A 27,967-nucleotide genomic window follows, 5' to 3' on the forward strand; every position below is an offset into this window, starting at 1 on the left:
AGTTGACAAATGGTCTCTTCGTTTTGGCTGCACCGGCTGAACCAGTTCAAAGGGTGCAGCACCTTCGTCCTCGTTTTGCCGGAGCAGCGCGCGCCCTCTGTCGCACCCTCTGCACTGGCTCCCTCGTTTTGTCTAGGTGTAAGCCTAGTTCCTGACGAGTTCTGTACCGGCGTGCACGCACTCCAAAGCAGGTGCAGAGTAGTGCAGCATGGCGGGCGTCCCCCCAAGGCCAGAGCAGACGACGTTGCAAATAGTTGTTCAGGGCGTTCAAAAGGAAGTTAAGGCACTTCACAATCCCGACGGGTCATTTATGACGGACGCCAACGGTTACGTCTATGAGGCATCAGGTAAGTCAGGCTGCATGCATTGCCAAAAAACGTGGTTAGCGGCCAGGAGTCGTAGTCGGTCAGCAAACAGCCTCGTAGCATTGCTTATGCTATGTCGGTATTTTTAATCTTGGTTTTCGCCCTTGCAGACGGCAAGCGCGTTACGTTGCGGTTCATGGCAGGGAATCGTGAAAATGACCCCCCTCCGGCACAACCGCCGACGCCTTCTCCTGCCTGCGACGGCGACGTTGACAGCGATGGGGCTTTAGCCGCATTTCCAGCAGCAGCCGCGTCGGCTGAAGATGTGGAAGAGCTTTGGAGCGCCCGAAAAACAAGGTTCTTCATCGCCAAATACTCGGAAATGAAGGACTTGGTGGGAAAAACCAGGGCACTTCGGTATGTCATCCTATGTCCAAAATTATTTGCAGCTTTTTATTATTCCGTTTCACTCTAGGCAAGCACCAACAAGATAAGGGCGCATGAAGTTCACAATGGCGATGGTTATTGTTGCCTACATTTTACTGCCAGCAATTTACATTTTACTGCCCCCCCCCACTGAAAAAAAATTTTGGCTATGCGCCTGACTGTGACATATACGTTTACATATACACACAAACAGTATGTATAGTCACGCACATATATACACAACGAAGGCATTCGTAATGTTTCATTAAGTCAAGTGATCTTCAAAAACAGCGACGGTGCTTTTGTGTTGGGCATTGCACAACCGCTGTCTTGCCGAAAAGGTGCAGCACCTCCAAGCTCAAGCCATGTTGCAAGTGTAGTGCTGCCTTGAGAATTTGCACTAGAGGGAATTGCATGTTGTTATTCTGAGGCACATCTCTAGCAAGTCTCGCCCTGCAGTCCTTGTGTCTTCACTGTCTGTCCGCATTTCTCTCGCACTGCCACTTTTCAAGATGGTGCAGCTCATTGTTAAAAGAGATATGCTTCTTGACACGTGCTACCCTATCTTTGAACCTAGACTGCGCCGTCGTGTCAGCAAACAAGGTTGCGCAGCTGCATGTTTTACAATGCAAAGACAGGTTAGAATATGGCTGTCTCCTTAGTGAAGCTTTATGATCCAAAAGAGTGATTTACACAATGTTCAACTTCTCCAACATAATGCTTCCCGCACAAAAAGAACGTTCGCAGTTATCAGAAGTGTGTGAATAGTGAATTTCGGAACCTAATCAAGTAAGAGTCAAATAGTAATGGCACCAAATAGAATACAAATAGTAATTGAATACTGTTTGAATAGTAAGTAGACCATTTTCAAAACAGCCTTAGAACAGAACATTTTATTTGAAACAAATAGTCACAAACTTTCGACAAAGGCCATTACAGTCAGTTTGAATCTACTCAAAATACCACAATTACGAAAACTAAGGTAATCTCGTATGCAGCAGGAACTAGAATATTCGTAACATTTTGTAATTGTAGGTTCAACTACGGCATTGACTAGCGTTATCAACGTGAGACTTTGTCACCTCACTTTAAATAAAATTGGGACACAAAAACAAAACAATTTACAACCAAACATTGCAGATACAACTAAATATGTAACGGAGCAGATCAACCCGTCATCACAACATGGCCTGCGCACTAAAAGCGGATAACAATGGGCGTTGAAATTTACATCTGCAAGAACAATTTACGCAAACGCAAAACTTGTATCTGTTGCTAGTCGTGAAGCTGCAAGCACTCGTAGTTCCCACCTTTGGTTATTACAAGACGAAGACAGGAGCTGATAAATGCGATACAGCTAAAGTGCAGTAAAAATTGAGCAAGAATGGAGCTTTCAGAAGCGCATTCATTCGACAATCAATATAGTGTAGGTAGTCTTGCAAAAGCTTGGGCTGCGTACAGGTCACATTAGGGATTGAAAGAATGACTTGTAGCTGTTTCGTTGTTTTGGGGTTCTCCCGCCAGTGCCGATTATTAAAAGAATATTTGTTACTTAGAATATGTGCAATTCGATTCGACTTAGGAACCGAATACAGTGCTGTTTGATTCATTATCCAAAATTTTCGAATAATCGAACATCCCTAGCAATTATCCCTGAAAGCTACACATATGAAGTACTAAGGAAAGGTTCATGTGCTACTGCAAGACTTGGGTCACGTTACGTCGCTTCCTTCTTTCCTACTAACTGTGCTTTGCTTTTTTGTTTAGCACAAGAAGGCTTCTGTGGAAGAAGTTGGCTGAGGCCATCAATACGGAGTTCTTGTGCAACGTGACTGCCACACAAGTGGAAAACAAATGGAAGTCGCTGGACAGAGCATATAAAAAGTCAAAAAAAGACAACAATTCTTCAGGTCACCACCGTGTGAACTGTGAATATGAAGAGTAAGTTACGATTGTGTCTTCATATCTTCAGTGATTCTCATAGTGTCTATTACAGAGAGCTGGCAGAAGTCTTGGAAAAAGAACATAGTGTAAATCCAAGGCTGCTCTTGGAGCCTGGAAAAACAATCCTGCCTAGTGCAAGTCCAGAGTAAGTAAAAATTACTTAATTTGTGCTGTAGCCTGGAAATGACATGGCACCTGTACAATTACTTTCAACAGCACCAGCATCACTGAAGCACCTCAAGATGCAGCAGTCCCAGTCGAGTGCAACACAGCATCCAAAGTTCGGAGCAGCACAACGCCAAAAAGGAAGCGCCAGAGTAGGTCCCAAGTCACGCCGCTCTTGGAGGCATTAGAAAAAATGCAAGCTTCGAGAGCTAAGCAAGAGGAGGCAGCAGTGAAACAACTGGAGGAAAGAAAAAAATGGGAAGAGGCAAAGGCAAAGCGGCATGATGAGCGCATGCAGCGATTCGATCGGTTGATCGACGTACTCTCAAATAAGGACGGGTTATAATATGGGCAATAAACTTTTATAACACTAGCAGTGTCTACTCCATCTAATTTGTTAAAAAAAAACATTGCTTCTAGACGCGGCACCCCACTTCGCAAAACATTTGCACACTGAATAAATCGCGAAGCAAAGATGAACTTCTAGCACTGTTCCTTTGCAATGAACTCTCGCAGAGACTGACTGTAGCCTGGCAGACTGCAATCAAAATCTCCTTCACTTTCATCATTGCCCACATCTTCTTCTTGGGGAAGCGTTGCAAGTTCCTCAAGGAAGTCCCTTTCATCGTTGCACATGTTGTGTAGCACACACGCAGCCATAACTATATAGCAGCACTGTTGCACACTTTTTGCATCAACAAGGTAGAGCCTCCTAAAACGCTGTTTAAGCAGGCCGAAGGTGTTCTCAATAAGCACTCGTTGTTGACTGTGTCGTTTATTGAAGCTCTTTTTCCACGTAGGAAAAGAACTTCCATTGTCCTTGAATGGGGTCATGAGCCATGGCATCAGTGGATATGCACTGTCACCCAGTATATAATTGTCTTCACATTCCTGAATTGCGCGTGCAAAGAAGGGGCTCTCCCTCAGGACACGGGCGTCGTGAACCGAACCTGGAAACCCAATAAACACGTTCAGCAACTTGTTCCTGTCGTCGCAGATTCCTTGCAGGATTATCGAAGGCCACTTTTTCCGGTTGAAGTAAGACTGCGTAGATTCGCTTGGAGTGAGTATCCCGATGTGTGATCCATCGATACAGCCGATGGTGTTTCTTGGGCCCTTGCCTTTACTTTTGGCGAGGAAGCCGTTCTTTATGCGGGTCACTTCCGCGCTACTAGGCCAGCAAATTATCTCATCGCTAATAGCGTGTAAGAAGTGAACGACCCGTGTCACACAAACATGAACAGACGACTCGGTAACATCGAATTTGTCGCCTATGGCGTACATAGATATTTGTGAGCCTAGGTACACAAGCGCTATGAGGCATGTTTTTTCGGCACTGATTTGTTGGCGGCCTTGCACTGCCCTTGGGTAGAAGGCTGAAGTCTTGAACTTGGCCCTGAAACTATCAAAAGTCTCCCTGGACAGCCTGAAGAGGCGCTTGAATTCATACTCATGGTACCTGCCGATAATGCTTTCGTACCCGGGTACACGGTTGGCATCGTCGCGCACCAACGCGCACGCGACCAAGATGCACGCATCGTCGTACTCATCGTCGCAGTCACTGCAAACGGCACCGCTGACGGAATCGTCGTCGCTGCTCGAGTCCAGCAATTCCATCGCAGTCACAAGAAGTGCCATCACGGCCGTGTATTGATCGGACAAGGCGGCGGAGGCGGCTATTTTAGGCTTACACTACAAGGTGTTCTCCGGCCTGCACTCACGTCAACTCACGCCTTCGTTTTGGCTGTAGCCGTCGCGCGCTAGTGTCGGCTAGTGCCGAGGCGTGGTTGAGGCTGCACCTGCACTTGCTCGACCGGCGCTGCACGCTCACTGCACCGCTTGGCACCGCTTTTTCTGCACCTGCACTTTTCTGAACTAGTGCAAGCCAAATCGAAGATTCCTAAAGAATGACCACTAGTGCCACCCAACAGCAATGTGGTTCCATCTACTGGCAGGACACGTAATCCGTGCAGGTAAACTAATTTTACTTAAAAACAAATATTTATAACTTGAAATTGTATTTTACGCACTTGAAGCAGCTTTAGGTTGCACCAGAGAGTATTTTTTTCTTTTTCTCTTAGGCATTCAAAGAGGTGCCCGATGGCGCTACTGACGATGTGTTCGCTTGCCTGCATTCCTGCCTGCAAATGGCGAAGAAACACAAGCACTGCGTCTGTCGCCCCTCATAAGAACAATAGATGTCTGTGTGCCTTAAATGACTACTAAGGTATTTGTTTTATTAATAAAGAAAATCTGATGAAGCCTGTAAAAACTGCACGCGGTTTAAGTTTTCGACTTTCACTAGCGGTACATTTGTCATTGCTTCCACTGACCAGTCTTATGGGTATTCATCCCAAAAATGGAATGAGACCGAATGCAGATAGAAAAGAAATCTGTTTTAAAAATTTCAACACACTTTCCAATGAAGCTGCTACAAGGTTGGACACTTCAGATGGTATGCTTCTTATTGCAATGCAAAATAGAAAAACAGTGAAGAACGGCAGACAGTCCCTTGAAAAGGAACAACAACTGACCCCAAAATGACTACCTAGATGAAAAGATTGCCCCTCATAGTGACCCAAACCAACCCTGTTTTTCTCGTGAGAAGTGGATTTATATATTTTTTTATTTCTTCATTAAAAATCGCAAAAAATGGCCTAAGGTGCCTCTGGTGGCAAGAACTTAAATTATTCTGTCGTAGAGTGGTGCACATGGTCACCAATTTTCTTGTTGGTATAGAAATATTGTTCGCTTCTTTATAGTAAAAGATATTACTCCATAAAAATGTACATATAAGCCTGCATTAAAACGGCACTGCCTTCATGTGACATGATAATCCCATGCTCATCAGCACGCCTTGATCTCTCTTCAGCATGCTCATGAAATCGTGCATGCAGTTTTCAGGTCGGTAAGATTTTGGAGCAATGTGGTTTTTTTACCTACACTTTATTTCAGGGGGACGCGGCCCTTGAAAACCGAAAAATCGCGAAAAAGTCGGTTTTTGAAAAACCACATTTCTGGGTTGTATGTCTCATAAACTACTTATTCTGTAATTATCAGCACCTAATTCAACCACAAAGTGCAAAAAAAAATTCCCGGACCATGCAGTCGTCCCGCGCCATCTTGGTGTTGTTTTGACCGTGAATTCTTTCTCTCTCGTTCGCCGCCTTGCAAAATGGCGTCGGCAGCACAGTTGAGACGCTATTGGCGTTTTCCCACAATGCGATGCGAAACGCTGATTGGCTAGAGCAGCGCATTCGTATCTCGCGGGAGAAAGCGTGCCCGCCATTGGCTGCTGTGCAGCAGCGGGGGCGGTCGCTCCTCTCGATGGCGCGTCCAGCGCGCTCGCTTCGTTGTTGCTCTCTGCTCCGTCCGCCTCGACAGACGTCTGCTTACGAGCCGCGCTTCGCCTTGTGCTATCTTTTCGATCATTTTCTCTCGTTTTTTTTTTTCTTTTTGCACTAGTTCTGTGCCTTTCGTCTTTGTTGTTGCGGGCGATGCCGGCAACGAAGCCGGAGTCAGTGCGGAAGTCCGGTGCGCGGAGGCGCGCTATGCGGCTTGTACGATCATTGAAATTCCGCTATTCTGCTGCAGGTGCCGACTGCGTAGACGCTTGCAGCGACGGAACTGTGTTGTCGGCTGTCGCCAGTCGAGAATCCGACACATCGAGTGTGGCTGGAGCCGCAAAAGCACCGAGTGTTTCCGAGATCGCCGGGCTCGACACGTGCTCCGAATCGATGCCATCCAGTGTGACACCGAGTGCTTCTGATATCGCCGGACCCAGCACTTCGTCTGAATCGGTGCCGCCATCGAGCGTGAGTGGACCGTCGCTGCGGACGCGTTTCCTAACGAAGGAAGAAATCGATGCGAATGCGAAACGTCGTGACGCCGTTCGCGCTGAACTCGAGTCTACGCCGGCGACGCAGAGGAAATTTCAACTGATGCAGCCGGCTCTTGCACCTGCAGTGACAAGTGAGGGCGAACATTTTTCGCTCGTTCAAATGAACATCTTTAACGTCGTGCTCAGCCGCACAGTGTGCAAAGAATGTTTGAAAGGTGCTATGACTGTCCGAGAGAGCACCAAGCTTGGTTTTGCAACAAAACTTGAAGTCGTGTGCGCCTCTTGTGGCACCGTCGATAAATTATGGACATCACCCCGCAAAAAGGACACGCAGGCCTTCGATGTAAATGTCCGCGCCATAATGGCTATAAAGCAAATGACCGACTCTATACGCACGACGTCGTGGGTCTTGGCGGAAGCGTGTATACGCACGACGCGACTGACGCGCCACGCGGCAGTTGCTGAAACCTTCCGGATCGGACTACCGATGCATGCTTCCGAGTAGTCTGCGCGTGTCTGTTCGGTCGCCGCGCGTGTGACAACTGTTTAGTGGATGTTGCCAAAGTAACGGGCCCTACAGCTGTGAACAGTACGATGTTTTAATGCAAACGAGAGCGTGTGCTGCACCTTGCTCACCTTATCGGTCTGCACGTAATTGCGCATGCAAAGAGCAGCAGTTTTCAATGGGGTAGACCACTATACTCGCGGACAACTTTTTCTTGGCATTGAAGCGAAGGCTGCAGGGTCAAATCGCGCGTATCCTATCGTAAATAATGTAGTCCCGCAAATGCCACCGTATTTCTAGGTAAGTTATCAGAACAACTCTTTTATTTTCTACATGTAGCCCTCTTTGAGACAGGACGCAGCACACACTAGTGAGATGTACAGACTCCCAAATCTATAACTATCCAAATCTCGTGCGCGAGCGCCGACCTTTTTGTGCGTCAACGCCATACGACGGAGCCATGTTCCAAATAGGGCGAGAGAAAACTTAAAAAAAAAAGCGTTTGCGTCGCCAGATAACAAATGAACGATCCACATTTGTCAGCTTATCTCATGCGCGGGGGCGTGTGACGTATCTGCGGATTTCATTTTCTCGGTTGCTTGCTAATCTTCGGAATATTAAGATACGAGCCAGACGCGCTGCCTGTTCTTCTGAACTAAGTTAATGCAGGGTGACGTTCTCACGAAGGAACAGCCGAGCAGACGATAGGCCCATGTGCGCGCGTCATGGGACTGCGCTTACTCTCGCCGTTTGCAACTTGGCTCCGTCGTACGGCGCTAACGCACAAAGTCGGCGTTCGCGCACGATAGTTAAAAAGATTTGGGCGGCTGTACATGTGCAGAAGCTCCGCCCCCGTAGCTTTCCCTTCATTGCCATGAAAAGTTGTCCTCGTTGGAAGAAACCAGCTTGCAGTGGAAATGGAGGTCTTTGACAACGCTAATAGGGTGAACACCCTATTATTGTTCAGCAGTGCCTTCAGTTCATATACATCTGGCCATCCTGTTTGAGCATGTGTTGGCAGCAAGCACTCCGAGCTTCAGAAAAAGTCAGCTAGCCGCGCTGTTCACACGCTGGCTGTCCTCACCGTCGAAACAGTTTCATGTTGGAGCATATTACAGTTACATGTATTTCAACTTACACTTGTATCAGTTACTCTATTTCCCTGTTTCATAGATGACAAGATATAAAAGTTTAGAAATAATTTACTGTAGTAAATTTCTCATCCTGCTGTGTCAAATTACCCCCCCTTCCCTTTTTCTCAGGGTCTCCCTATTTAAACTTTCACGCTACACAAAAAAAGTAACCTAACGCTGATGTGCTTCCTGGGTGAGAACTGAAATAGACAGGACGCAACATGCGTCAAACACTTCAGTCACCTTGGTCTCTCGCGATTCCCTCATCTCATGCGCGGGGGCGTATGAGATATACTAAGCTCTCCTGAACTTTTGCAACAGAGCGGACGGACCCGTAGCAGTACTGCAGTTTCGAGCTGACAAGGCACTGCACTACCGAAGACTGCCTACCGTCTATTCAGCAGCAAAACAAAACAGCATAAGTGCAAAGAGAAAAAAAAGCATGCGTTTATTGCTCCAGGAAGTATCTATGTGTGACTGCAACACTTCATACAGAACCAGTGACGCTTTAGGTCCTCCTTCTTCACTGAAGCACACGGCCTGTAATATAATGGAGAAAAGCATGTAAGAGCATAAATTATGACCTTATGCCATCCTATACTTACCAGTGAAACCATTCCAAGCACTGATCACACAAAACGATTTTTATTTCGCCATCATCCTTTTTCTTGCATTGTGCACAGCTCCATATGTCTCCTTTTTTTTTCACAGCAACTGCAGACAAGGAACAGTTGCTCATGCATGGCAGTCACAAAACAATGATAAACGACCAGAAAGAGATAGGTTCTTACGGGATGATGAGAGCAACAGCCATGCCTCTGCGGTGAAGTATTTCTTCAGCTTTGGCAATGATACCCGGTGGTCTAGGAGGGCGCTCGCCAACTCCTCGGGGCGCACTTCAATATCACTCTCATCGAGAATTCCCCCTTCATTCAAAACACGTGCTGCAGCCTCCTGGCCAGCAATGCCAGTTAGGATCACTGAAAAAAATATCCAGCACATAATGCACAAGCATGACAAGCCATGCCAATAAAGAACATTTCCTCAGATTAACCTTTCTTGAGGGACAAAGCTAGTGCATGTTTAAAAGTTCTTAAAAATTATGCATCTGACAAAAAATCATCACTAGAAACGTTTTCTGTTCCATTCCAAGCAAGTAATGATTGCACACTTCCAGAACGCTTGCAAAAGGCATATTTTCTTACACTTTTCTTGAGACCTCGGAGATAAATCCTTGAAAGGCACAGGACCTTCTCCTTGTCTCTTCCTCTTCATTGTTCTTTGGCGAATGCGCTTGGCAGGACGTCCTCTGCTTTTCACCACTGGAAGCTTTATTGGACAGCTTTTCCCTGTTTCCTCAGCTTTCTCCTGCACGTTTTTTACTACAACGGGTTGACCAGGATTGTCGGGTTCTTCAGCTTTCTCCTGCATGTTTTCCAGCTCAATGGCTTGACCCGAATTTTCAGCTTCCTCAGGTTTCTTCTGCATGTTTTCCACTTCAACGGCTTGACTATGAGGATTTTCAGCTGCTTGTGTGTCACACTCACTGTTACTGCTGGTGGCTAAATTTATAGAGCAGTCCCTTTTGTTCTCTTCACCTCCTTTGAGCCAAGTGCTATTCAAATCCTCCAAGAACCCGAGTCGTTGTGCAAAGATACCAGGTTGACAATCGGCCAACGTGTCAGCAAGTGACTTGAGTGTCCGCATAGCAAAATTGTATCGCTGATTACGGTTCATTTTTTCAAAATTTGGGCCAGGCATCGAAAGTATTCGGAGTTGGTCTGTGGGGGTGCTGTTCTCAGCAGCGGCTTGCTGATTTGGCAAGAATGCGGCCTGGTACCGTTTGAACCAGCGGCTTCGTACTGCTTTGTCCAAGTCGGGCTCAATGTCGTATTTGACGTACACGGCCAACAAGTGCCGGCAAGGCAACCCCATTTTGGAAGAGAAGGTGCAGCTGCACGAGTGACTTTCAATGGAAATATCATGCCACCTTTCTCCATTTGAAAATGTAACATGGTACAATTTTTCTTTTGTTTTCTTCACTTCAATATCATTTTCTGCAAGTTTGCTGAACTGCTTTCTAATTACTCCACAAGCAAACGGGGTCAGCACTTTAGCACATGCCTCTTCAATTTTATTATTGCTAGAATGGTTGTAGAAGATGCATGTCTTCAGCAATGTTGCTGAGTGGGCCGACTTTCTTTCAATACTGCTTGATAAATCTAGCAGTTTCCTTACAGCATCATGAACGTCTTTTACAGAGGTCTTCACCACAAGACGTTTCAAAAGCACTTGAAAGAGACGTTCAGGAAGCCAGAGGCCACCGCTTTGGAGAAGTTTTATGCTGATTCTGCCACAGCAGTGATCAAAACATATAAAGAAATGGACCCCAGCTTCTGCAAGGACATCACCGTAGTGTACGATGGCACATGGCATAAGCAGGGTCACACATCGGAGTGGGGTCGGTAATTGACTTCTTTACAGGTCTCATCTTGGATGCTGTAGTTCTTTCAAACCACTGCCTTGGATGCCAAGCAGGGCCCAAACCTGGAGATGCAGCATACGAAAGCTGGCAGAAGCACCACATTTGCCAGAAAAACACAGACGCAAAATCGAGAAGCATGGAAGTGGAGGCAGGCTTGACTATTTGGGCGGTCTGTATCCAAGCATGGCCTGCGGTACACCACTCTTGTGTCCGACGGAGACAGCCGTACCCTCGCTGCCCTCACAGAAGAGAATGTGTACGGGCTAGTGCCAATTGTAAAAGAAGAATGTCTGAACCATGTTCAGAAAAGGATTGGAAGTGCTCTTCGAAACATTGTGCAGAAAAGTGATAAGCCACTGAGTGGGAAGGGGAAGCTGACTAAAGCCCTCATTGAAAAGCTGACAGGATATTATGGTTGGGCCCTGAGAAACAATTCAACTGACCTAACAGCCATGCAGCGTGCAGTGATGGCAACATATCACCACGTCACATCGACTGACCAGGACCCTCACCATGAACTTTGCCCAGAGGGGGCTTAATCGTGGTGCCGCCATAGAGCTGCAGAGGCAAAGCGTGAGCCACAGCCAAAACATAAACACAGCCTACCGGACTATGTCGCTGCAGCTATGCTGCCCATCTACGAAAGACTGTCACAAAAGTCGCTTCTTCAGTGCTGCCTGGGAGCGAAGACGCAAAATGCATCAGAATCATTCCACTCCATTCTGTGGTCTCTGATGCCGAAGGAACAACACTCATCCTTGATCGCGGTAGAAACAGCACTGCATGAAGCAGTGCTGCGCTACAATGCCGGCTGCTGCAAAGCAACCCAAGTGATATCGGACTCCATTGGACTTCAACCAGGTCATCTGGCCATCCAGCGAGCTCGTGAAAAAGACGCTTTACGCCTAAAAAAGAATTCTAAAAGACACCAAGAGAAGATGGAGGCCAGGCAAAAGAAGAAAAGAGTGCGCCAGGACACTTCTAGTTACTGTGCTGGAGCTTTTTGAAGAAAACACGTGTTTTGAACTTTCTCGGCCTGTTTTCTCAGAACGGATTTTTTTGCTAGTTGTGGTGCTGAGGAAAGCAAGAACTCGAAAACCGTTCATCAGATTTGTGTGCCGTTTTTTTTATTCTGTTCCTGAATGACCTTGCAAGGGCGTAACAAGCTCCTTTTTTTGAAAATTGGTGCTGTTAATTTATAATAAACAATTAATTTTTGATAAATCTGGTCATTACTGGTTACATCAAATTCAAAGTTGCGTGAAAATTTTGGGGGGGGGGGGAATTAAAAAAAACGGCTTTGTAGCGCCCTGGGATAGCTATCAAGGAATGACCACAATGAATTTCAGCTTTCTACTATGTCCTGGGATTTCTCACGACTCTTCCTCAGGCACCCATGTGAAGCACCCAGTTAAACCTCAATAACTCTGGAACTAGGAAACACAGCTTCGTGAAACTTAGCAGTTGTGCTAGTTTTATTGTAGTGAACAACCCCTGAAAGTTTCATCCAGATATCTTAAAAAATAAAAAAGTTCGGTCTCCAGAGTAGCCTCCCCCCTTCAGAAATGACATGTACTACTCGGCACGGCTGCGCATATCCGCATTGACATTTTCGGTCACTTAGCTTGGTTCATGTGTCAAGAAAGTAATGATGACGGGACAAGCCATCCATGAGACAGGCGCAACAACTTTGGGTGCCAGTGCATGCAACGTGGCACAAATATACAGGGAAGCTATGCAAAGCCACGTCGTCTCATCGTAATGACTTCTTATTTTCAAAATTAGTTGGAAAGCTCATAATAAACGTGGTTAATCTTAGTTGTCGGCCCCTTCACCATGTTGCGAATGCAAAAAATTCAATCACCTCAGTAAGTGCTCAGAACCTACTGAAGTATAAGCAAACAATAAATCTGAAACTTTTTCTTCTGATTCACAGGAATGCACGAGCTTCTATTCGCAGCCCCTGAGGGGACAGGGAAGTGGCAAAGAAAAGAATGACCAGGATGTATGTGCTCTACTAAACACTATTCTAGGGGGGTTTTAAAAGCCTGTGAATCTTCCAGCGCAAGCAGGTAATATTGATGATGCTATGTCTCACCTATGTGACAAATATAATGAGATTTTAAAGACTAGGACTCGGCATGACGCATTATGATGCAGAGTGGGCATGTCAGCAATATCTCACGTTCAAGCGATGTGCTTGCTTTTCATGCAGAAACTTTCCCTGACATGCCTGCAGACATCCTTCCATGGGCCACTCTACGTAGCCGTGATGTTAAGGGGCAACCAGCCGCTGCATTCTTCGACTATGACGGCCTTCGTCTGATTATATCCTGGCTCCGAAAACGAGTAGCGTGACATTCTCCAAAAGCATACTCCTGCCTACTTCATCCCTCAGCTGCCTTGTGCCCTTTTTGTCTGTGGATGCATCACTACCACGTCGACCACACTGACGTCACAGCGGCACTACACTCTGTTTAACGAGTTCCATGCTCCTTGTCATCGACTAGAGTTACTGTATATGCTATTTTTGGAAAGCTGAGTTGCAGCTTTGGTAGAACTGACCACTTGTGACCCCATTCGTCAAGCAAGCTCACGTGCGTAAGAAGCGTCCTTTTGAGGGAAAGCCAACTTGATGGCTATGCAGGTGCTGGTGACCTCCTCACCACCACCACTGGTTTACCGCCATGCCACCGCTGTCCCAAGTGGTCCGTCGAGGTGATCAGGCTGAGTGCGGAATGTCTTCCATTGGTGCTGTGGCGATGTTTTATATTGTCCTTCTTAAGTGAACGTAGCATTTTCATCATGGTCAGTATGCATATTTATGAGTAGTGTGAACTAGACTGGACACTAAAATAACATTTATGGGTCTTAGGCGCCATAGACGGAAAGTACAGAGGGGCTGGGGGACTTGGGCCCTCCCCTGAGCTGCATCATGGGGGGCAGAGCCGCCTCTAGTGCTGGGTTTTTTTAAGAGCTTGGCTGAGGCTCTCATCCAAGGCCAATGTACTGTTGGCCATTTTATCTTGCAGCAATTTCACAGGGAACTGTTTATGTCCGTTCCTTTTTCTTGCAGGATTTTATACGTTCGATCATGGGGCATTTACAAGTAGTCACCCCGCCGATGCACTGGGTAAGATACAATCCGCTAGACTGACTCAAACTTGTACGGCGTCTACAATCGCCACCGTCTTGGTTGCACGAGTGGCACGACAGAGTCAGCAAGACCTACGACCAAGGCAGCCTAAAGCCCCTTGATCTTGGGAAAGCACCACCATTCACTGTACTCGCCGCAGTGTGCGCGACTTCCTCTCTGCTTTCCTGCCCTTTTCAAGTCCTCCCGTTCTCCACCACTGTTTCTGAGCGCTTGTTGGTCTTCTCCGCCGTTGCCCGTAGAAACGCGTGACTCGTGTGTTGTGCTGAAATTTTTCTTTCTCACTCGCGCCATTTTTCGCTGGGGCTGCGCATAGCTCACGTAGCGAACATTGGGTGCACTTTGTTTTCTGCACTGTTTGCTGGCACAATGTCATATGGTTGCACTTATAACTGTTGCAACCAGAATACAAAAGGCCTTGCCTTTTTTTTTTATGATATTGAAGGTGAGTGCTGTCGCAGAAACGAGAGGAAACAAGCGTGGACTGCGTTCGATGCGAACTGCAAGAATCTTTTTTTTTGCCTACTAACGCGCGTGCTCTTTCGTGCCCCTTGTCTTTTTCTTCTCCTTGTCTTCGGCGAATTTCAATAGCTTCTGGCCCGCATGAAGTTTTGTTCTTCTCATTGGAAACAACCTTCAAGTTGGTAGATATGTTGTACAGGTCTCCGAATAAGTTTTCCATTGGTCTTCAAAAGGCAGGAGCGTATCTTCCCGTCAACTCCCGAATAAACTCCCATGACTTTGGCCAGGTTCCAAAGTGATCTAGGAGTGCGTGAACCAAGCAATACGATGTCTCCTTGGTTCACCCTCGTTTCTTGTTTACTTGCGTAAGCTTGCTCTTTCAATTCCTTCAGATATTCCCTGTTGCATCTTTTCCATCAATCTTTCATGATGTTCTGCGGCTTTCTCCAGATTTCTTCAATGTTGTTGTCGTGTTGATCTTCGTCATTGCATGAAAGTCTGTATTTTCCACCTATTATGTCAGCCGGCACAATAGGTAGCGGCTCATCTGGTTCGCTGTATACACAAGTTAATGGCCTGTTCTTAAGCAACGCTTTAATTTCAGTGGTTATGGTTTCCATCTCTTCCCTGGTTAGCAGACTCTTTCTGATGACTTTCTTCATTGATGATTTCATGCTTCGTATTATCCTTTCATAGAAGCCTCCCCACCAAGGCACTTGTCCTTGGTTAGCTCTTTTAGAGGCTTCTTCTTGTAACTCCTTCAGCATACGATTGATTTCTCTCTTGGCTTTTTTGAATGTCCTTACATTGTCATTATATATTGTGCGACATAAGCCTCTTCTCGCTGTAAATCTTCTGAATGCATGTAAGAATGCTTCTGTTTTACAGTTGTTGACAACTTCAAGATGTAAAGCTCTTGTTGCACACATAAATACTGCGATGTAAAGTTTTGTCATGCCTTTCACGGCGTCTTTTATAAGCATCGAGCCTGTAAAATCTGCACCTGTTTGTCCGAATGGTTGTCGGTGGTTCACTCTGTCAGCAGGCAGGGGTGCTGTGTCTTGCTTAATTGGTTTAGCGTCAAAGCGTTGACACTTTAAAAATCTATGAATAACCTTCTTCACCAGCTGCCTTCCTTGGATTATTCAATATTTCGTTCCAAGCTGCAACAGTGTCGCACTGACTCCTCCATGCAACGCGAGTGGATACACATGTCGTACTAGCAGCTTAGTACACTGACTCCTCCATGCAACGCGAGTGGATGCACATGTCGTACTAGCAACTTAGTAGCAGTCGTCCACTTTGCTAGCAGCATTGGATGTTTTTCGTTGTATGTCAGTCCACTTTGAAACAGACGACCCTTGTGCCTTATTAGTCCTTGTTCATCTTCAAAGACTTCCCTACTACAAAGAAACATCCTTGTTGTCTTAGTCATATTGCTCTTATTGAGTATAATATGTTTCTGTATCTTTCATTGCTCCAATTTTATTATTGCTGTCTCTGCATTCTTTAGTTCCTCAACACTCATATCACCGATTATCCGCTTCTTTTTTATAATCTGTATGTATCTCAGAATCCAAGCTGTTACTCTGAGCAATCTTATGTAGGTTCCATACTTCTCTGCCTCGATCACGACCGGAATTGACGTGTATGTGTTAGTTGTATAACACTCACTACTCTCAGTGTCTTCTTCCATTTCCGTCTGCCCTGTGGTCTTGTTTTCCATAACAAATCACTTTGGACCATGCTATCATAGGTCCGACTGTCTCAAAGCCTTTTTGCTTACACCTCCGGTCATGAGACCAGCTGGGTTCTCTTCACTTGCAATGTATTTCCACTCTGATAGCTTCGTTTTCTCTTTTATCTCCTTCACCCTATTCTCTACAAATGTCTCTCATTTTTTCCTTCCGTGTAGCCAACTAAGAACAATGGTCAAGTCCGTCCAGTATCTTCTAGCATTTATATTCCTTACGAATTTGCTTCTGATGTATTCAGAAATCAACGCAGCCATCAACTCAAGTCGTGGTAACAAGATTTGCTTTATTGGCGCTATTCTTCCTTTTGCAATTAGTATTTCAGCCTCCTCCTTTTCCTTCTCGCAGTGATTTATCAAATAGGCCGCTGTTTCGTATGCATATAGACTTGCATCTGAAAACAAGTGAAGCTCCGTGTGAATAGGCTTCCTCCTTTGTCTTACATCAAACCATCAAGGTACACTGAACTCTTGAATCGATTCCAGCTCTTTAATCCATCTTCTCCAAGTCTCCCTTTCATCATTTGGCAGTGAGTTGTCTCGAGACGTCCCTTTCCGCTACATGTTTTGTATTTCTCGCTTGGCTGTTATCGTGAATGGAGTAAAAAGTCCCAGAGGATCGTATACTCTTGCAGTGAGCTGCAACATTTGGCACTTCGTTAGTGCACCACTGGCATCGATGTCTTTTATGTCAAACGATGGTGGGTACAGCCTATCTTCCTTGGAAGTTCCATCTGATGCCAAGGACCTTTATTTCGGTGAAAGCCCTGAAGCTTGCATTTTCCTCTTTCTTTATGTTTTGTTGTAATCCAGGCTCATTTGTGTTGAACTTTCTGAGAGTCATTGACGCCTCTTAAAAAATCTCCTTTGATTTCCAGTAAAGTGTTTGGCTTCCTTGGATGATTCGGCTCCCATTATTGTGTCGTCGACGTAGATGTTTCTCCTCAGCTGTTCAATCGTTTCCGGAAATTTCTCCTCCAACTTGCTGAGGTGGTGTCAAACGTCACTCTTGACATTCTCCATGTTATGATCTTCGCATCGCTTCCACTCGGAATTCTATCCCAACAAAGGAAACGCAGCGCGTCTTTGTCTTCCTCATGTATTGAAATCTGTAAGAATGCCTTCTCATCTCAATATCAGCTGTCATTGCAATGCGATGGTGTCGAAAGTTCATCAGCATGTGCACGAGATCATAATTGAGATTTGGTCCAGTTTCGAGGTTGTCATTTAAAGATGACCCTTTAGTGGGCGATGATGATGCATCAAATAATATTCTGATCTTTGTTGTTTGACGATCTTCCTTGATGACGGCTTGATCCAGCATGTAGTAGCAGTGTGTCATTGGTACTATTTGTTCCTCAGCCACTTCTGCTACTCCACCAGTCAAGTACTCTCTGATGGCATTGTCGTAACGTCGCAATACACGTTCGTCTTTCCGTAACTTTCGAGTTAGTTGCTTCAATCTGGTCATTGGGACACCCTTGTTTTCATCAAGCTCCCCAGTACCTTTCCATGAAAGTCGTGCTGAGTATCTTTTTCTCTTCACACTTTAGGTTCTTGGTAAAATACTTCATCACACTCTCTTCTTTCTTTGCGTCTTGCTCGGTGCCCTTTATGCCGATGGTTTCTATGTTCCAGAAATGCCTTAGCTCTGTCTCTATGTCGGACTTGTCCACTTCAACGTGAAGTGCCATAACGGTTGACTGTTTCATTAACGTTGCCACTAACTTAGTTTTACCTTGCACCGTCTAACCAAATATGGTCTCTGTTGCTGTCAGCTTCGCTTCATGTTTTCAAATGCCTCCGGTCATTATTTGCCAGTACTGGTCTGATCCAACAAAGATTTCGATTTCTCTGTAGTCTGTGCTTGTACATAAACCATCAGCCAACTTTAATTCGTCGTCTTAATACTTCTTCTTCAGTGGAGCTGGCCAGAACTGTATTCTTTCTCTTGATATAATGTCAACCTTGAGTGCTTCCAGCAAAACCTCTTCGCCACTATATGCGCTTCTAAGTTTGACTTCAACTGAATGCATAATCTTTTCCTCTTGTCCTCCTCCGAAAGAGCCTATGGTCAGTCTTTCTTTTCCTTTGACCGTGCAACCAAGCTTTTTTGACAAGCTTTCAAGGATGAATGTTCTTTGGCTACCAGTGTCCTACAGAACCCGACTATAGCACGACTTGTTTCTACCTTCTGCCATTGCCATTGTAGTCTGCAGAAAAATGCTTGACGATATATTCACGCTTTGGCAGGTTGTTCTTTGCTCTTCTTGATTTTCATTTTTACCTTGAATAGCTGCTGTGCCCTGTGCTATGAGTTATTTTCCCCGGCACATAGACGTTGCATGCCTTTTCCCGCATATCCAGCATCTTATGCTTGCCTTCCATATTTTGGCGGTATGTCGAGGCCTCGTGCAACGGAAGCATCTATAGGACTTTTTCAGTTTCATTTTCTTCTCTTCATACGGCATATTCATTCTGCAGTTATCAGAATAGTGGGTGTTAGTGTTACGTCCTCGTCGACCCCCGTGCGTTGGCGCAAACGAAGTAGACACAAGCTGACAAGCTGGTAGAATCGGCGTTCATTTGCAGTGTACTTTGCAATATAAAAACTCAAAGTACAGAGGGAAAGGAAAACAAGGTAAGTGAAACAAGAGATAAAAGCTTTGGCTATAACTGAGCCAGAAACTGATAAAGGTTACACTTCAGTTACAACACTTCTCTATCAATAATATTGGAGACGCTGCACAGGTTTTTCGCTGTCGTGTTGAGCGCCGGAGTTCTGTGGTCACTGTAGGTTCCCTGGACTTCTGCTTTTTCTGGCCTTGGGTTGGGGATGATGACTGTAGCTGGTGTGGGGGCTCACGGAGTTCCGCCTTTACGTTTGGCCCTGATCCGGTAGTTTCTTGCGTAGTTCTCAACATATGCATACTTCCCCTTCCTTGTCACGGTAGGGTTCAAACGAGTCTCTCCTTGTGTGAACTTGATCCACATGTCTCCGAACAAGGCCCTCTGGCGTCTCGACTGTCCCCATCCTCGCTCTGTCGGCTGACTTTATCGTGCCGGTCTTCCACTTTTCACCCTTGCCAAAGTTGCGGATGTAAACATTCGTGTCCGGCGCCAGGGTCCACTTATCTGATTCACCTGATCTTCCTGCAATCAAGGGGGGAAAGCACGTGTCCAGACGAGATTGAATTTGGTAGCCCAGGAGAAGCTCCGAAGGAGACTTGCCCGATGTGAGGGGTGTCCTCCGGTAATTGAAGAGTAGCCTGCAAAGGCAATCTTCTAATCGGCCCTGGTTAATCTTCTTCAGCCCATCTTTCACGGTTCGAACAGCTCTCTTTGCCAGGCCATTTCACTGGTAATGAAACGCAGCTGTGCACAGGTGAGTTATGTTGTTCTTATTTATGAAATCGGCAAACGCTTGACTTGTGAATTGCGTTCCATTATCTGAAACAAGGGTGCGCGGAATGCCGAACCTGCTGAACAAGCTGCGCAGGCAAGTCATAGTCGAAGATGTGGTCGCCTGCTTCACTGATATGGCTTCAATTCATTTTCTGTGAGCATATACAAGAACAAGGATCATGCTTCCATTTATTGGCCCCGCGAAATCTACATGTACTCTACATGACTAGCTTTCCTGGCATGTCAGCTAGCTAACTGGCAGGGCAGATGCCGGCACTGGTCAATTTCGAATACAGCTTGTGCACCTCGCTGACATTTGTTCGATGTCATTGTCCATTCCAGGCCACCAGAAAGCCGACCGGGCGATTGCCCTCATTGCTGATGGTCCTTGATGAGTTTCGTGGAGCATGTGAAACATTCTATGCTGTGCGCTCTCTGGAATGACAACCCTAAGGCCCCAATAGAGCAAACGGTGGGTCAGGGAAGGCTCGAGTATGCGATTGAAAAAAGGGAGTAATTTTCGTTCTAGTGCTTTAGCACTTGTAGGCCACCCATTCTTTGTGTACTGCACAACCTTGGCCAGCACTGGGTCACTGGCGGTTAGCGCTTGCGATGCCGCTGTCGATACTGCACTCTCCTGTACGGATGCGAGGGCCAAAATGTACTCGGGTGGCTCGACGTCCGCGGTTGGCTAAGAAGTTTCTCGTGGCAACCTACTGAGGGCGTCCGCGTTCAGGAGCTGCTTGCCTTGAGAATACTGCCGCTTGTAGCAGAATCCGCCCAAATAGAGCGCCCAGCGCTGTATACGAGCAGCTGCCAGCGGTGGAGCTGGCCGATCCGATCTCAGCAGGCCCAGGAGCGGCTGGTGGTCTGTGACCAGTATGAATCCTCGTTCTAGAAGATAATCATGGAACTTCATTACTCCAAATACCAGGGCTAACACTTCTCGTTCAAGTTGTGAATAATTTTGTTCTGCTTTCGACAATGTTCTCGAACGGAAGCCCATAGGCTCGTTCCTGTTTCCTTTTGTGTGAAAAAGCACTGCGCCGATGCATCTTTGCGATGCGTTGCACTCTAGTTTTAGCGGCTGTGAAGGGTCGTAGTGCACTAACGCCCGTGCCTGCAGCAAACACCGCTTTGCTTTGTCAAATGCGGTTTGTTGTTCTTCTGTCCAGTCCCAACGTCTGTTTTTTTCCAGTAGCCGATACGATGGAAAAAGCAGAGACAATATGTTTGGCAAAAACTTTGAGTAGAAACCGATCATGCCAAAAAATGAAGGAAGCTCGGCTACATTTTTCGAGCTGGGAGCATCAACGATTGCTTTGATATTTTCTTCTATTGGGTGCAGCCCTTGCTGATCGATTCGATGGCCAAGATAGGTAACAGACACCTGCGGAAATTTGCATTTATCAAGGCGAGAATCCACACTCGATGTGTCGGATTCTCGACTGGCGACAGCCGACAACACAGTTCCGTCGCTGCAAGCGTCTACGCAGTCGGCACCTGCAGCAGAATAGCGGAATTTCAATGATCGTACAAGCCGCATAGCGCGCCTCCGCGCACCGGACTTCCGCACTGACTCCGGCTTCGTTGCCGGCATCGCCCGCAACAACAAAGACGAAAGGCACAGAACTAGTGCAAAAAGAAAAAAAAAACGAGAGAAAATGATCGAAAAGATAGCACAAGGCGAAGCGCGGCTCGTAAGCAGACGTCTGTCGAGGCGGACGGAGCAGAGAGCAACAACGAAGCGAGCGCGCTGGACGCGCCATCGAGAGGAGCGACCGCCCCCGCTGCTGCACAGCAGCCAATGGCGGGCACGCTTTCTCCCGCGAGATACGAATGCGCTGCTCTAGCCAATCAGCGCTCCGCATCGCATCGCAGGAAAACGCCAATAGCATCTCAACTGTGCTGCCGACGCCATTTTGCAAGGCGGCGAACGAGAGAGAAAGAATTCACGGTCAAAACAACACCAAGATGGCGCGGGACGACCGCATGGTCCGGGAATGGCGCGCGCGCGAAGTTTGGTTTGATTTCGGGATTTGCGCCTGTTTTGGACCCCGCGGCGGCCTCGAAAATAGTATTTTTTTTGCACTTTGTGGTTGAATTAGGTGCTGATAATTACAGAATAGGTAGTTTATGAGACATACAACCCAAAAATGTGGTTTTTCAAAAACCGACTTTTTCGCGATTTTTCGGTTTTCAAGGGCCACGTCCCCCCTTAAGTGATATGTTCTCCTTCACCTTTAATGTAATTATTTCTTTTTCTTTTTTCCAGTATGTGCAGGAGCGTGAATATGCGGCATGGTTTCCTTCGCAGTTTACACAGTGTGGCGGTTGTTTGCAATTCTCAGACACGTGGCCTAGGACTCCACATTGTGCACAAGTCTGGCGACCACGACAGGTTTTAGAGCCATGGCCATACCTCTGGCATTGGAAGCAACGACGAGGGTTTGGTACATACGGCCTGATAGATGTCTTCGTGTACCCTGTTTGAATGGAATCTGGTAGTTTACTGGATGCAAACGTGAGTATTAAGTGTTTTGTCAGTATTTCCTTATTATCTCTTCTGATGATAATTCTCTGTACATTATTGACATTTTGGCTCTTCCACCCTTCCAAAAGTTCAGTTTCGGTCAGGCCAAGTAAGTCTGCGTCAGATACCACTCCGCGAGTGATGTTCATACATCTGTGTGGTGTTACGGTGATCGGTACGTCACCAAACGTTGAGAGGCTGTCTAGCTTTACAAGTTGTGCTTTGTCACGAATTTCGAGAAGAAGGTCTCCGCTAGCCATTTTGGTTACTTTGTATCCTGCCCCGAGAGTTTCAATAAGACACCTGGCAACTACGAAAGGAGATACGGTCCTGGCTTGCTTTCCGGTTTTTTCACAGTGAATGACGTGGAAGTGGGGAAAAGTTTCTATTGGCTGGTTGAAGAAATTTATGTCGTTGGTGCGTACCCGCTTTAGGCCGGTTCGATCAGACAGGAATGCTCCATGCATGCCAGTCTTATTTTTGTTCAGCAGCGTTAGCAGCCACCCACCATGGAGCCCAACAAGGGGACGCTGCAAGTTTGCAGGTGCTGAAAGCTTGCAGACGTCAGCCGTACAACACTGCCATAACCCAATGCGCCTAGACCAAGGTAGGCTATTTGCACAGGGTTAACCCTTGCCGCCAGGAAAATTGAAAGTAAACAGAAGAGATAAGTAGACAGGACAGACTAAAAGAGAGAGATAAGGACGAAGTTGTAGGGAGAGAGAGAAAGGAAAAGGCAACTGCTGATTTCCCCTGGGTGGGTCAGCCCAAGGGTGCCGTATACGTGAAGCCGGGGCCAAAGGGGTGTGTTGCCTGTGCCGGGGGGTCTGAAAGGTCCAATCGCCCAGCATCGGCTCAACCCCCAGGATCCCCTTTTCCCCGGACACAGCAAAGCCACGCACGGCTAGGCGTGGGAGGGAGTCAAAACTCCCCTGTTAGCTCGGGTCCATGGTGTCGCTACACACCAAACGTCTACTTGCGCAGGCGCCCCTGCGGGTTGCCGAGTAGACCAACGTTACTAGAACGTTGGAGCAGACGACGCGAAGCGGATGAATACATGTGCGAGGCTAATCGACTTTTTTCTTGGCTAAACTGCCAAGTCGGCTTGACAGTGCTGAAAGCTACTTATGAGACGGAGTATATGTTGCACCCCACCGTGTTTCAAAAGCTCAATTTTGCAAGGTAACATAAATATCGGACTCCTGCGGTACTTGAAAGCAAAGCTTGAGATTAAACAGCGTTTATATAGGCACTGATCATGAAAACAGGCATATACAGGCACTTATAGAAATTTAGGCACCGATGTCCTCTGTCAACATAGCGGAATACTAGAGCATTAATGAAAGGGTGGTAGGTATCGTAATTAAACTCGATAAAAGATACAAGATCAAGGTGGTACAGGCTTACGCGCTTACATCCAGCCATGATGACGCTTCAGTTGAAAGCTTCTATGAAAACGTGGAATTGGCAATGAGTAAGGTAAAAACACAGTATACTATACTGATGGGAGACTTTAATGCAAACGTAGGGAAAAAGCAGGCTGGAGACCAGGCAGTAGGAGATTATGGCATCGGTACTAAAAATTTTGAATACCTTCTACCGAAAACGAGGAAACCGTAAGTGGACATGAAAGAGCCCTAATGGCGAAAATCAGAACCAAATAGACTTTATAATGAGTGCACGCCCAGGCATCGTGTAGGATGTGGAAGTGGTAGGTAAGGTACGATGCAGTGGCCATGGAATGGTACGGTCTCGAATTCGTCTAGACTTGAAGAAAGAACAACAGAAACTGATACGCAAGAAGCCAATCAATGAGCGAGCACTGAGAGGGATAGTACAGGAATTCAGAGTCTCGCTTCAGAACAGGTGCCCGGCTCTTATTGAGAAAACCAACCTTAGCGTACATACAATGAATGATAATCTGACGAGTGTCATCACGGAGTGTGCAGTGGAAGTTGGAGGCACCGCAGTTAGACAGGACACTGGCAAGCTTTCCCAGAAAATGAAGAATCTCATTAAGAAGCAACAAAGCATGAAGGTCTCAAGTACAACAGACAAAATAGAGCTTGCAGAGCTTTCGAAGTTGATTAATAAGCGTAAGGTATCCGATGTAAGAAGGTACAACATGGAGAGAATCGAACACACTCTGAAAAACGGAGGAAGCGTCAAAGCAGTGAAAAGAAAACTTGGGATAGGCAAAAACCAGATGTATGCACTAATGGACAAGTTAGGCAAAGTAATTACAAATATGGATAGGATACTTAAAATAGCGGAGGAGTTTTACAGAGATCAGTACAGTAGCCGGGACAACTAGCAGTAACCCAGATGACACCCCACCAGCAATGATAGAAGAAGTCAGAAAAGCCTTGGGGAGCATGCAAAGAGGCAAAGCAGCTGGTGAGGATCAGGTAACATCAGATTTTGGAGCGTTATCAACCCTCAAAATTCCCAACCACTGGCACTGTTTGATAATCATAACCAGAGTCCTTCAATGCTTTTCTGGTCACGAAACTCCGCCGTCACTCTATGGGAGAGCTTCATACGCTGCCCAAAACTGCCGCGATGCGGCGCCACTGTGCCACAGAGGGCATCGTTCGGGCTGCTCGCGTACTGAAACAGACTGAAACGGACCGAAACGCGTGCGCACAGCGAGACAAACTGGCGGAAGAAGCGTGCGTGCGTGTCTGAGTTAGCCAAAATGTTGTGAGACGACGATGCCTAACACGTGTTGCGTGCCGGGGTGCCGTTCCGGCTACAGAGGAACGACCGAGAAGGTGTCGTTGTTTTCTTTTCCACCTGACAAGGACCAGCGCGAGAAATGGAAACGGGCCATACCGCGGCAGGAAAGTGGCGACTTCAACTTTGAGTCCAAATATACACGTGTGTGTGCGAAGCATTTCGACGCCTCGGACATTGTCACTACTTATGATTTCAATATCAACGGCGACGCCGTGTCCCTAGAGCGCGACAAGCCAACGCTGAAGGCTGACGCTGTCCCAAGTATTTTTGGTGGCCTTCCTTCGTATCTCACGAAGCGTAAACCTCAACCCCGCTCATCGACAAATCGATCACCGCGCAAACGAGCACGTGAGTCGTCGTGCGAGACGGAGGAGCAACGAGCATCGCCGACGACCTGTTCAGACCGCACCAATGCTGCATCAGTGAATGAAGGTATGTAAGCGCTAGGCCAGATTACATCCGTGTCGTCGTGTATGAGGGTATCGTCTGAGCCTGTAAATTTGAAACTGCATGACTTGTTTTTCTTCACTCCTTTTCTTCTTCCTTTTTTTCTTTTTTTAGCAGATGTGGCACTGACCAGTGAAACGGTCGAAACCTACCACACGGACACAGCTTGTCAGACAGACCGCTTGGTTGACTGCGCCAGCTGTGCAGCAGTGCAAAAGTTGAGGTGCCAACTTCGAGCTGCGAAGCAGCAGCTTCGGCAATGCCAAACAAAACTCGCCGAGTTCCGAAAGAAGACTGCCAAGTACGAACGACAACAGCAGAGCCTTCAAAGACTTTCTGATCGCGAGAAACTGATTATTGATCAGTGCGTGATGAAGGCAAACGCGAAGTCTGCAAGAGCCGTACGGTAAGCTTCAAGCACTACTTAACGAATATGGTTTACGTGTAAAGGCGATGGAATATTCACGTGGTAATTTTAGATATTCATCAAATTAAAAGCTACATATCCGTTGTTTTCTGAGCAAGTGTCGGCTCCATTCAAAATGAGCTTAGCGTTCAAAACTACCATGAAATACGTTTTCTGCTTGAGTCCACCTTTACTGCGCTGACTCTAATACTTTAAATTATGAAACAATGATTTTCGTCCATATAAAAGATGTGCCCTTTTTACTACTACGAGTGGCTTATTCACACCCTCATAACCATGTTATCGTGATGTGTTGATCTTTTTTTCGCACCTTACTGCTATTGTTTTGAGCACGTTTATAAACAGACAGTGAATGATTGTTCTTATGCGCAGTTTCGTTGAAAACTTGGAGATCCAATGTGCACTTATTTTCTCTATTAATTGGTTCTGGATTGAGAATGCACCATAGATCTGTGTCATTTATAGTGGCCTGCTCTCATTATGAAGGTTTTGGCCTGCATGTTGATCAGGTTTCCACTGTGTACACAGTGCAATGTGCATGTTCACATTACCCCTTGGCATGCAGTTACACTTGGTTAACAGCAATGTGTCTTTATGCTTGATAGCATTATGGAAGCACTGTGCTAGCATGTTTGTGCATGTGAATGAGATTTGCACCCTTTCCTTACCAGGTATAAGAAAGACTGGTTATATGACTGCCTGCTTTTGAAAACGAAGTCCACATCTGTGTATACATATCTCCAAGAGAACAACTTTCTACCCTTGCCAAATCCACGCACACTCTACTGCTATATGAAGAGCTTGAAAGCCGATTTTGGCTTTGATGCGCATGTATTTACTGTGCTCAAGGAAAAGCTGCTCACTTCCCCTGAAAGTGAACGACGAGGTTTGAAAGCACATCACTTAACCTGAATGCTGTGTGGTTTTGCCTTTCTGAAGTGATAGAAATTAATTTTTTTTTTCTTTCAGGTGTGCTCATGTTCGACGAAATGAGTGTCAGGAAAATTTTGCACGTCCGAGAGTCTGACATGAAAGTCGTTGGTAAGGTTGACTTTAGAGAACATACCAGGCCAGCAGACCGTGAAAAGGATGCTGATCATGTTTTGGTCTTCCTGTTTTGACACTTTCTGGGGGGATGGTCGCAGACTGTGGGTACCTTTTGTGCATCAAGTGCTGCCCTGGGATCAATACTTGCAAAGCTTGTGCTTCAGTGCATTGTACACTTGTGTAATGCTGGCACAGTTATAGATGCTGTGACATGTGATAATTCAACTACCAATCGGTGTGCCTTGAGGTCCTTAGGTAAGTGTTTAACACACAAGCTCTGCTGCAGACTATCTGGAAAGGTATAATTTATTAGTTGCTCATTTCTTTCAGAAATTCGTGGTGACATGAAAGACCAGCAGGTGTCGTTTCAGCACCTATGCGACCCCTCTAAGGTGATCTATGCTATCATTGATCCACCACACATATTTAAATGTATTAGAAATAACCTGCAGAAAGTTGGGAAGTTTTTGGTAAGTGAAATAATTACTGTTCCTGTGATATAGTCACTCATATGATCTCATCTCAAGTGACATTCTGACATTCCTTCTTTCTACAGCTGCCTCAAGATCGGGAAGTGTATCATGGTCATTATGCAGCACTTCTAGAGTATGAAGAGCAACAGTCAGGGCTGCGTGCTGTACCAAAGCTGACGAGGGCACATATATACCCAAACGCTTTTCAGAAAATGAGCGTCAAACTTGCTGTTCAAGTAAGGCGCCCAACACTCAAGTGCACATAGAAAACAAAAAAAAATTGCCTTTTTGATGTGACTCACAGTGAAATGCAATACAAAAAATTTCTTTTCAGCTCTTCAGTGAATCCACAGCTACAGCCATGATATTTTACAGTGAGCAGGAATCATGCAAAAAGCTTCACGGGTCTGCGGAAACATCTGAATTCACCAGACAAATGAACAGATTCTTTGACTGCTTGAACTCCCGCAGGCCTGAACACTTGCAGTACAGTGAAGCTGAGCATGTTGACGTAAGAATTATTACTTTGCTCTTGCACACATTTCTGATCTCAGGCTGAATTCTTTCTTACTTTATAGACACTGAAAGAGGGAATCTCATGGTTGGACAGGTGCTGCAAATACATCGAAAGTCTGCCAAAGCAAAGGCAGGTGTGCTTTTTAAGCAAGCCCACCTGTGAGGCGCTGAGAATAACTTTGCTCAGCACAATATCACTGGTTGAAA

At 46.2% G+C, this 27,967-nt stretch overlaps 4 protein-coding genes across 9 annotated transcripts in view; 2 read left to right on the forward strand and 2 right to left on the reverse strand.

Annotated features, from left to right (window-relative positions):
• Nucleotides 1-27,967, reverse strand: part of LOC142767442 (sorting nexin-4-like) — a 284,030-nt gene that overhangs the window by 54,204 nt on the left and 201,859 nt on the right. The window lies entirely within an intron of this gene.
• On the forward strand, nt 15-1,226 carry LOC142767469 (uncharacterized). The gene is made up of 2 exons (XM_075869203.1): nt 15-347; nt 476-1,226. Exons 1-2 carry the CDS (start codon nt 209-211, stop codon nt 778-780), a joined length of 444 nt encoding a protein of 147 aa, XP_075725318.1. The 5' UTR covers nt 15-208; the 3' UTR covers nt 781-1,226.
• LOC119178203 (uncharacterized) lies at nt 8,743-12,352 on the reverse strand. Its single transcript, XM_037429398.2, has 4 exons — nt 9,525-12,352; nt 9,111-9,299; nt 8,925-9,033; nt 8,743-8,859 (listed from the first exon to the last, which is right to left on the reverse strand). The coding sequence occupies exons 1-4, from the start codon at nt 10,753-10,755 to the stop codon at nt 8,787-8,789; spliced, it is 1,602 nt and encodes a 533-aa protein (XP_037285295.2). The 5' UTR covers nt 10,756-12,352; the 3' UTR covers nt 8,743-8,786.
• On the forward strand, nt 12,549-26,845 carry LOC142767454 (uncharacterized). The gene is made up of 4 exons (XM_075869157.1): nt 12,549-25,282; nt 25,415-25,703; nt 26,396-26,610; nt 26,694-26,845. The coding sequence occupies exons 1-4, from the start codon at nt 24,826-24,828 to the stop codon at nt 26,843-26,845; spliced, it is 1,113 nt and encodes a 370-aa protein (XP_075725272.1). The 5' UTR covers nt 12,549-24,825.

This window comes from Rhipicephalus microplus, chromosome 1 (assembly GCF_043290135.1).
Source record: "Rhipicephalus microplus isolate Deutch F79 chromosome 1, USDA_Rmic, whole genome shotgun sequence".
Lineage (NCBI taxonomy): Eukaryota > Metazoa > Arthropoda > Arachnida > Ixodida > Ixodidae > Rhipicephalus > Rhipicephalus microplus.